The 10614-nt window shown below is 52.2% G+C and overlaps 1 protein-coding gene across 4 annotated transcripts in view; it reads right to left on the reverse strand.

Moving 5' to 3' along the window:
• The window catches only part of SYNGAP1 (synaptic Ras GTPase activating protein 1), a 2054767-nt gene extending 2045203 nt beyond the window's left edge, over positions 1–9564 (reverse strand). For all 4 annotated transcript variants that reach the window (XR_011283210.1, XM_069635198.1, XM_069635197.1 and 1 more), the window contains exon 1: positions 7245–9564. Coding sequence is in view for 3 of the 4 variants with exons in the window: in XM_069635198.1 (XP_069491299.1) it covers positions 7245–7266 (22 nt within the window). In the remaining variant the exon portion in view is untranslated. The remainder of the gene's footprint in view (positions 1–7244) is intronic.
• Between the last annotated feature and the right edge of the window lie 1050 nt (positions 9565–10614).

The following is a 10614-nucleotide window of genomic DNA, read 5'->3' on the forward strand; positions in this document are numbered from 1 at the left end:
CTCTATAGGTGACAAGAGGATAGGGAGAATATTTCCCCCACTGCCTCCGATGCATCTCAGGGAAGACTCTTAACATGCCCTTGAGTATCCCATTGAAACCTTACAGGCCTGATTGGTCTCAAGCTGTGGCTATTTTCTGTGAGCTGCCCTTTTGTGTGTTCACAGTGAAGCCGCTCCTATTCACAGTTCACCTGGTATCTGTGCAGTCCCTGGTGAATGTGACCTACTTGAGTTTCACCAAGGAGTGGTGCATAGGGTATCTTAGTGGCATCTGAGTTTGAAGGCCTCAATCATTTGTTTATTAGAGGGTGTGTCTCCCACTGAATTTAATCAGGTAAGCCAGACCTTGAACTATCACTTGAGGGAATCCTGTGGGGCTCCAGCAGGGCTCTGGGAATTTAGCTTCCCCTTGGGGCTGAGCCGGCTGTTTCATGAGAAAGAGTGAGGTTCGCTTACACTGAGGTCTGCGACACCTGGACATCAACTGTGCACAAAGGCCAAAGAGGGAAGGCACTCGGTGCCAAAGCACAGGGGAAAAGGGATAACAATGGTGAGGAGGATCACTACAGATATCTACACACATCGGGTCTCCTGGCTAAGGGAGGTCCATCAGCTCTACATAAGGGACCCAGAGGCAGCATCCTCGCGGGATATACACATTCTCCTTATCCTCTGTCAGTGGCTTCAAGAACAGGGGTCCACTCCTGAAGGCTGTATGAATCCCAGCTGACATCAGAAATGGGGAAAACATAATGATAACATCAAGATGGGGTCATGTAGCAACAGGTTCTCACCCCATAGCTCCAAGGGATTCAGGTGCAGCTGGAAGGACCGTGGGACTGGGGTCTCAACTAACACACTAGGCTCAATGTGTGGGGTCACCAGGAGACCTTGGACGTACACAGGGGAGGGCTGTAATGGTAGCCTGGGAAAGGGAAGGAATATATTCACCTCTGCTTTGGTTGGTTTTAGAAGCTCTTTGTGTTGGCCTAGAACCTGAAGAAGGATTTGCCACTCTCCCTGTTTAGTCTGCTAATGGTTGCAGCCAGAGGCCGAAGCATAGCCAACAACAGAGTCTCTCTTGCACTGCAACCAATGACAGACTGCAGTACTGACTAAATAGCTGAGTAAAGATATGTCTCCAGGATGGGCAGTAACTCCTACATGGACCTATTTATGTGTCAGAAAGCTATCTTGACGTTGGGAAAGCAGGAAGAAAGGTGGAGGACTACTGCGGACTGTAAACTATCCGATCCTGCAGAAACAGTCCCTCGGTATCTGTGCTTACTTGAACAAACTACTCTTGTTGGACAACAACCCAATTCATATCCGAGAAGCTCCTATAAAAAACATGTTTCTGGATGAAAAATATATACTTTGTTGAGGGTAGTAAGAGGGTAGAACGTGGAGGCTGGCTCTGAGAGGGTGGATAGTGCAGGTGCCCATGTTTCTGCTTTCTCCCTCCAGAATTATAAAATACACTCAACAATCCCAGACAAAACACATGGAATAAAGGCAAAGGAGACGTAAACAAACCCCCAGGAAAAGGGGAGCTGCCGGTACTCAGGGAAGTGAGGACCGATGCCTGAATAGAATGAAGGGGTGCCCAGTCAAGAGAAGGTTGGCAGCATCCATCCAAAGAAGGGACGGGTGGGTCTGGTTGCCATGAGTCTACGGTTCTATGCCACTTCAGGAGAGAATATCTGAAATGCAGCCGCAAACCACAGGGTTATGCAGTCACTTCATGGCTGAAGTTAAGGCTATTCTCTTTCCTGTAGACTTTGCATTGGTTGGGGCAATGTAAAGATGTTTCACCTCTGGTTCGAACAGAGACTTGCACAAGTGTGGATCAGGTGCACAAACAGGCAGGATTTGCTGTACAACGGGCGCATCTAATTCTTGTGAATATCACCAACATCCACATATAATAAATGCTAAAACAATCTCTAAAGTGACTCATGCAAATAGTAGCCGGGGGTTATCCCCTAGCCAGGAGAAGTCTCCAGTAGGATGGAGAGGAGGAAGGGGTTCTCTGGTGGTTGAAGTCTTGCAAGACTCCTCCAGTGCCCTACACAATGCATGCTGCCTGACTACCAGAAGGAGACGTGTGCAATAGTGATGGTTAGCAAGAGCCACACAATGTATGCTATATCTGTTGCACAGGAGATTTATGCTCCATTTCCTTTGTGACTGGATCCAGAACCTCCTGTTGCTTCAAACAATAAGGCATCAGATCCCTGGCCAGACCCAAACCCACCGATTCACTCTCTTAAGAGAGCCCAGAGGTAGAACGCTATGGCCCAGTAGAAAACTGCATATCTGGAACTCTACAACCAGTTAACATTCAGAGAAACCTTTGTGAAAGACCTGACAATCCCTGAGGGCTGAGGCTGGTGTACTGGAATATATGGATACCCAGAAGAATGATCCTGCACCCAGACACTGGAAGCTTGGAGATGCTTAACAGGGAGCATACTGACCAGTCCCTGATTGGTTCCAGAGTGGGGCATGATAGACCCCTTGCTAGCCAACTAGGACTGTCAAGAGCAAGGACCCAAGTGCTGAATAGCTTTTTCTAGCCTACGATTATGGGTTACTGGAAGTCTTTCTGTGGATCGTGCCATGGCAGTGAAGTCCATGGAAAGGCTGGAGGGAAGTCCAAATCTATGTTGATTCCCTTTCCTGTGGGCGAGGAACCCTTTCAGTGGGTGGGGATAAACACTATATATTCCCAAGATGATCCCTGGAGTAGGGCATCGTGAGCATACCGGTGGATGTTGAATACACTACAAAATATCCCGATGCTGTAATGCAGGTGTTCTCCAATGTAGGAGCCAATCAGGAGAACTTAGAGCAGCCTAGTTTACGAGAGATCCTCCTTTATAATTAGGAGTGCTCAGTTTCATTTAGTTGTTGCAATCAAAAGGTAGTGTTAGGATCCCTGGATTCAATTTCAATGTATTCAAATCAATTGTTTCTTAAAGGGACACTATCACCATCCCCGGGCTCCGCATTGAGATAATAGGTATTGGTTCCCTCATGCTTTAATGTTCCTCAAGTCATTTTTCTCATATCAGGCCCAGTTTTTGAGTAACCAGCCGTTCAGTCTCTGGCACTATCTGTTCTCTGACTGAAGCTTCAATGCAGACCCTTTCTATCTACACACAGCTGCCTTATTCTGGCGAGGGCCCTCATACAGTCGCAGCTTGATTATTGCAACAGCCTCTACCTTGGTGGCAACCAAGCTATAATCAAGAAACTTCAGATCCTCCAGAATAATGTGCTGAGAGCAGCACTAAATATTCCCAGGAGAGAGCACATCTCCCACATAAGAATATCTTGTAAATGGTTATCTATCCAACAAAAAAATCGACCTGAAAACCCTCTGCCTCACCTATAAAGCCTTAAATCACCTTGCCCCCCAGTACCTCACCAATAAACTCTCCCTCAAGCCTAACACAAGACTCACCAGATCATCCAATACTCTCTGCCTCACCGTGCCCAGATTCTCCGCCAAAAGAGCGGGGGGCTCAAGCTTTACTGTCCTCGCCCCTCAACTCTGGAAAACCCTGCCACTGAGTATTAAATTGACCAAATCCTTCCAATTGTTCAGAAGATTAGTCATTAGTTGGCTTCTGGAGAAGGAAATCCTCAGATAAACTAAGCTCAGTCCCTACTGCATTTATTTTACATGCTTTGAATAGATTGACTAAGATCAGTACCAACTGTATATATTGTACATACTTTGAAATGTTCCTACTACCTGCCTGTACATATTATATTTGGCATCTTAACGCCACAATTGTATAACTGATTATTTACTGTAACTATGTAACCTGTCCTTAAGCGCCCATTTACCCCTGGGTCTGGAGCGCTATACTAAATAAAACAAACAAACAAACAAACAAACAAACAGAAAGCAATGGCTTCTGTCAGTAATTTACTGACATTTTCCAGAGCACGATCCAAGCCTTTTCAGAATGGAATAGGGGCATGTGCCAGAAAACTCTTCCATATCCCTGCTTTGCCTAATGGGGGACTGCCCATGATTCCACTGAGTTTAACTACATTTTCCAGCATGAGAGGTACAGAAAGGGACCCTGAAGCTGACTTGTGATGGCCAGGTGGAAAGTCATGCGACTTTGACAAACCCTCTGTCTCACCTCTAACAAAGCACATCCTTGGTAAGCGATCACTTGGATCATGTGTGCTAGGAGCTGCACAAGAGGTGTTACAGCCACGAGGTCTAGGTTTACTAATGTAAGGAGGGTCAAAAGGTCTGAAAAGAGTAGGGTAAGAAATTCAGAGCACATACTCCCACGGTGAGGCCCTATCTCAGGTGTGCTGAGCTTTCATGGTTAGCCTGTGGAAGAACGTTCAGGAATCCACATCTTCTGGACAGCTGCCAGAAGGACTCCATCTTCCACCTTTTTGCACTCAATGAATTGCCCCAGTAACCTCACGGAGACAAACTACCCATTTAGAAACGCCTTATCTGGTTGGCTAATGTGACATGGGGACAGGCTATGCTTTAACATCACACTCTTGCTCCAAGAGAGCTTCAGCAGCCACTTTCTCCCAGGCAGTTACATATTTCAGGCACACTGTGGGCCAAGGCTACATCAAGTATGTGGAAGCTAAGCTCAAACCCATATTGGCTTGACCTAAACATTGCATTCTGAGGCAGATTATACCCTTCCTCTCCACTGCAAGCTGCTATCAGAGGTTTATGAGGGACTACAACTGAATGCCAGTTTACCTGCTGCTATCAAAGGTTTATGCAAGACTACAGCTAAATTCTGACAAACCTGCTGAAGAATAAAATGCCGGAGAAGGTACAGTTGATCCTTGCCTTCGAGCAATAAAACCTGTTATCAACAATATCTATACCTCAGATAAAGTAGAACGGGAAGTCTTCCAGGAAAAACATGATGATGGGTGAAACAGGCCCATCAAGTACTTGTCTATCAAATTGCTTCCATTGCGACAAAGAAGGTGAGTGGCTAAAGGAGAATGTTTGGCAGTGATATGGGAACGAAGATGCTCCAGCCACGCCTGTATGAAACATCTTCTGTGGTTCTCATGTACCCTTACCCACTAACCTGGCGTTTTTACCGCTGAGATGCCCGTAAGAAAACCCTCAGGTGTGCACTTGCGCTGCTGCAGTAGAAGATGGTTATGGAACCCAACGCTGAAGGTCTGCGCAGTGTCAGTTTGGGAAACTTGCTGGAATCTTAGAAACAAAGTGTTACAATGAGACCGTTCGACGTCTCTGCCGTTCGACGTCTCTGCTGGCTGCATATAGGGTACACTTATGCAGCAAAGCTTCAAGTATCCACCAATGGTAGCTTGTCCATGGTGCCCATCAGTCATTATTCCTTCATCCAGCTGTCATACTGGCATCCATCAGTACTCTCACCTACGGATTCACTCCACCAAGAATTTAAAGTACTATCATCTGCCTCACTGCAGGCTTCGGCCTGCTCTAGTCCCAAATACTACAGCGTGGCTCTTACTTCAGTGTCCAGGATTACCAGGTCCAGTCACAGTATTCTATACACTGCCACACTGGGTCGTATTACTTCTGCCACAATTCCTGTCTACCTGAGCTCTGCGTGACAGATTCAGCAGTGGGCCCTATTGCTCAGCCCCCCCTTCCCCCACTCAGATTTCCAAGCATCAGACCTCCGGACTTCAGATATTTGGCTTTCAGACCTCATAGCGCAGAGTTACAGCTCTATCTTCCAACTTCTTAGAGCCTCTGGCCTTGGTAGCTTAGAATTCGGCTCCCCGGGTGTCAGACCCATAGGTCTCGCATAACAGGCCTCAGGTTTCTCAAACTTGGACCGTCAGGCCTCAGACCTAAAATACTAGGGCCTCAGACCTATGGGCCCCTGACCCTGGCCTCAGATCTCACACTGCAGCGCCTAGGTCTCTGTCCTCCGACCTTAGAGCACAGACCTTACATTTCAGACCTCAGGCCCTTCCTTCCGTTTTCTTAGCCTAGGGCTCTCAGCCACCTGGAGATCAACAGGTGTCAGGCCCATTGGACTTACACCTCAGTCCTCAGATTTCTAAACGGAGAGAGGGAGAGGGGGGAGAGAGAGGGTTCAGAACACGCAGAGAGACAGAGAACTGCAAAGAGGGGATCAGCAGCCCAGTGAGACGGGCAGCCAGCCTTCTAGTGTCAGAGGGGCTGAGGCCAGCAACTCGGCGGCTGCCTCGGTGCCCCCGCAGATCATCACTGCAGAGCGTGCTAAGGCCCATACTGCCAGTTTCCCTCTCACACATCCCTCTCGTCCACCCTTTTCTATGATCGCTTCACGCCTATATACTGTAAACCAAACAACCAATACCCACAGCAACCGAAAGAAGTGAGCCCCAAATACCAACATGTGGCCACGCTCCCCATCCGAAGTAATCACCCCTCCCCTTCTAGAAACCAACACTGTAGACAAGAGGCGTCCACATCCAGCCGTCCAGGTAGCGAAACCCCCAAGCAGCAAAAGAGATAACCAACCACGCCTCCCACTCTACATAATACACCCCCCCACCCCCTCCACCCACCGGTACCAAAGCTGCCTGCAACCTTAAGAGACATTCAGCCACAGTCCGCACTCATGCCAATTCAGCACCCCAAACACGAACCCTTTCACCAGCCTACAGAGATAACCACCGCACACCCTCGCTCCAACTACCCTGCCCCCACATGCCAACCGTGCCTGTAGGCTAAGGCGATATATATTCGTCTCTCAACCCAAGTGTGCAGCCACCCTTACCAGCACTGTGTGCAGACAGGGAAACGGCAGTCTGCAAGCCGCAACCCTCCTAACCCCCGCTCTCGCCCCCCATGCCGGTAATGTCCTCAGCACATCCATCCAGTTACCTTCCAAGAAGCCACCTAAACGCCAGTAGTATCAGCAGTGTAAATAGATAACCTGACACGCCTCCACCCCCAAACACCAACACTGTCAGCAGCCCTTATCCCAGTGGAACATTGCCTTAGTTAGTCCGTGGTCGCAGGACCCTTCTTCTAAAAATGGTGCACAGATGCAAAATGACCCACTCACGTTGCAGCGACCCCCGCCAGGAAATCATGGACGTGTACAGTAAAATCTGTTTGGGGTGTAGGGAAGTTAGAGAGTCCCCTCCACGCCTACCCCAATAAGCCAACCTGGAGGAAAAGGACAGTGCCATTCAGCCGTAGGCTTAGCCAACGAGGAGTGTAGGTCAGGGGTCCTTACCTCTGAAGGGGGCATAGGACATGATTCCGCCGCTAATCCGGGGGTCTTCTCATTGATAAGCCGGCCAGGGGCGCTCAAGGGGAGAATCGAAGCCGCCGATCGGACGGGGGGCAACGAAGGTCCTCGAACCCCAAGTCAGAAGAGGAGGAGGATGATGCCGAAGCGAGGAGTAAGGAGGAAGAGTTCTGGGGGGCTGCAGAGTTGGGGGCTCTTCGAAGAGGAAGGATGACAGCTGCCTCCCACGCCGATTGACTCATCCAATCACTGGCTGGCGGAGGAGTGTGCCCCGTCGCTGCCGGGGGACCCCCACACCGGAGCCGACGCGGCCCCGGCGCTGTCCCGACCGCATCCTTCTGTCCACGGGGGTCCCCGGCCTGCCCAGGTGCTCTCTCCCTGCTGCCGCCACTGGCTACTTCTTATTCACCACGGGTCGCCTTCTTCTTCGGCACCTCCGCCTCCCCACAGTGCTCAGGAGGATGCTGTGCAAACAGGCTCCATCACCGGTACCTGGTCCTGATGCTGCCAAGAGCTCTCAGAAGAAGCATGAGATGGGTGCAGGGATGGCACCGAGAAGGAATCTGGGGTTTGGAGGGGGTGTAGGACCAGTCCCTACTCCTGAAGATGGGGCGTGGGGGGGAGGGGGTGTCACTGAAGAATCTGGCGCTAAGGGTGTGCAGGCTCCAGTCCCTACTTCTGAAGACGAGGGGGTGCTGGGGGTGGCACTGGGATGGTATCTCTGGTTAGACGGGGTGCAGGCTCCAGTACCTACTCCTGAAGATGAAGGGGTTCTAAGGTTGCACTGAGATGGATTCTGGGTTTAGATGGGGTGCAGGCACCAGTCCCTATTCCTCAAGGTGAGGTGTGACGGGGGGTGGGCGAAGAGAGGGATTCTAAGCTGGCTCGGGAGGGGCAGGGGAGGTACAAGTTCACCTTCCTGACGATGAGGGGGGGGGGGGGTGGTGATATAGGGGGCACTGAGATGGAATCTGGGTTTACACCGTGTACAAGCTCCAGTCCCTACTCTTCAAGATGGGGTGTTTTGGGGTGGCACGCAGATGGTATCTGGGGTTAGAGTGGTGCAGGTTGCTGTCCCTACTCCTGCCTGGTGGGGGTGGCACTGAGAGGGATTGTGGACTCAGGGCGTGGGGCACCAGGTTCTGGCCTCACTTCCTGGCGATGAGGGGGAAAGGGGATTTAGGGGCACTGAGATGGGCTCTGGGTTTAGAGGGGGTGCAGGCACCAGTCCCTTTTCCTGAAGATGAGAGGGTGCTGTGGGTGGCACGGAGATGGATTCTGGGCTCAGGGGGCGGGGTGCAGGCTCTGGTCCCACCTCTTGACGATGGAGGGTGGGGGGGGGGTTCTTTTGGGGCACTGAGATGGGCTCTGGGTTTAGAGGGCGTGCAGGCACCAGTCCCTATTCCGGAAGACGAGAGGGTGCTGTGGGTGGCACTGAGATGGATTCTGGGCTCAGAGAGGGTTTAGGCTCTGTCCCAAGTCCTGACGATTAGGGGGAGGCGGGCTTTAGGGACACTGCGATGGAATTTGGGTTTACAGGGGGTGCAGGCTCCAGTACCTGCCCCTAAAGCTGCGAGGGGTGCTGGGGGTGGCTCAGGTGAAGTCTTTTTTATCCACTGGTGTGACTGAGAAGAAGGGTGCAGTGATCTGCGAGGATGTGTGTGGTGGGGGCCTGGGGGGCACAGGGACCAGCCTCTCCCGGGATTCTGACCGTGCTCCCAATCTTGGGGAGGGTGATCGTTGAAGGATGTCCAGGGAGCAGGCTCTAACCCCAGACGCTGGACTGGTGCTGGGGGGAAAGGGGGGAGAGGGGGAGCTCTGTGGAAGATGCTTAGAGATCAGGCTCTCAGATCCCGGTTGTGATGCTGATGAGATGCTGAGGGGGTGGGGCGGAGGGTGCTCTGAGGATGCCTGTGGGTTAGGAGGGGGTGCACTGGATCCTGGGGAGGAGGGAATTGGTGAAGGCTCGGCAGGGAGCACGGGGGCAGCCTTCAGCTTCTGGCCCTGATGCTGGCAAGGATTCTGGGATGCAGGATGCACAGAGGAATGCAGTGCAGGGGTCTCGGGCGGGGGGGGGGGTGGAGTTCTGGGGGTTTGTGATGGTCGAGGTGCAGGCTCCGGTCCCGGCTTCTGGTCCTGTGCTCAGCACGGTGCTGGGATGCACAGAGGAGTGCGCTGCAGGGGTCCCTGGGGGGTGATGCGGGGGCGGGGATGCAGGCTCAGGGTGCAGGCTCCAGCCCCGGCTCCTGCTCCAGATGCTGCAGCAGCTCTTGCATCACACGGGGGCAGGCCCTCCCCCTCTTAAAGGCGCCGGCCCGGCAGCTGCAGTGTGGGTGGACACAGCCGACCCCCCCACCCCCCCCCACCACCCCTCCCTCTTCCTCGCTCTCTTCCTCTCCGGCTGACAGAAAATAATTAGAGAGGTGGGGGAGTTGGGGTGGAAGACTTCCCTTTAACAACCGCCCACCCACCCATCCAGCAGAATGACAGCCCAGCAGGCCTTCCCCGGAGCATGGAGGTTGAGCACAGCGAGGGTGGCAGGACTACAACTACCATAATGCAATAGGCCGAGGCAGACTTCATGGATGGTCAGCTGTTTTCACTGCCACTGCATTGACACCACTCCTTCTTCGGACCCTACAAACTCGAAACCCTGCAATACTTCAACTACACCCATCCCACTATATCACCGTTCCCATCTAGCCTACCACTCGACACCTTTCACGCACATGCCATGTACCCCAGCCCCTTCTCGCCAGGTCCCTACCCACCCTGCACTGCACAATCCTCCACCTACCACCATTCAGTCATCGCTTCCCTGCACCTGCTACTTTCACCCGTCCCTTCTCACATGCCAGCACTACCCTGCAAGACCACACTGCACCCCTCCACCTACCACCATTCAGTCATCGCTTCCCTGCACCTGCTACTTTCACCCGTCCCTTCTCACATGCCAGCACTACCCTGCAAGACCACACTGCACTCCTCCACCTACCACCATTCAGTCATCGCTTCCCTGCACCTGCTACTTTCACCCGTCCCTTCTCACATGCCAGCACTACCTTGCAAGACGCCACTGCACTCCTCCAACCTACCACCATTCAGTCATCGGCTTCCCTGCACCTGCTACTTTCACCAGTCCCTTCTCACATGCCAGCACTACCCTGTAAGACCACACTGCACTCCTCCACCTACCACCATTCAGTCATCCGCTTCCCTGCACCTGATACTTTCACCCGTCCCTTCTCACATGCCAGCACTACCTTGCAAGACCACACAGCACTCCTCCTCCTACCACCATTCAGTCATCGGCTTCCCTGCACCTGCTACTTTCACCAGTCCCTTCTCACATGCA

The sequence above is a fragment of the Ambystoma mexicanum genome, chromosome 13, assembly GCF_040938575.1.
Source record: "Ambystoma mexicanum isolate Mex_15411 chromosome 13, UKY_AmexF1_1, whole genome shotgun sequence".
In the NCBI taxonomy this organism is placed as follows: Eukaryota; Metazoa; Chordata; class Amphibia; order Caudata; family Ambystomatidae; genus Ambystoma; species Ambystoma mexicanum.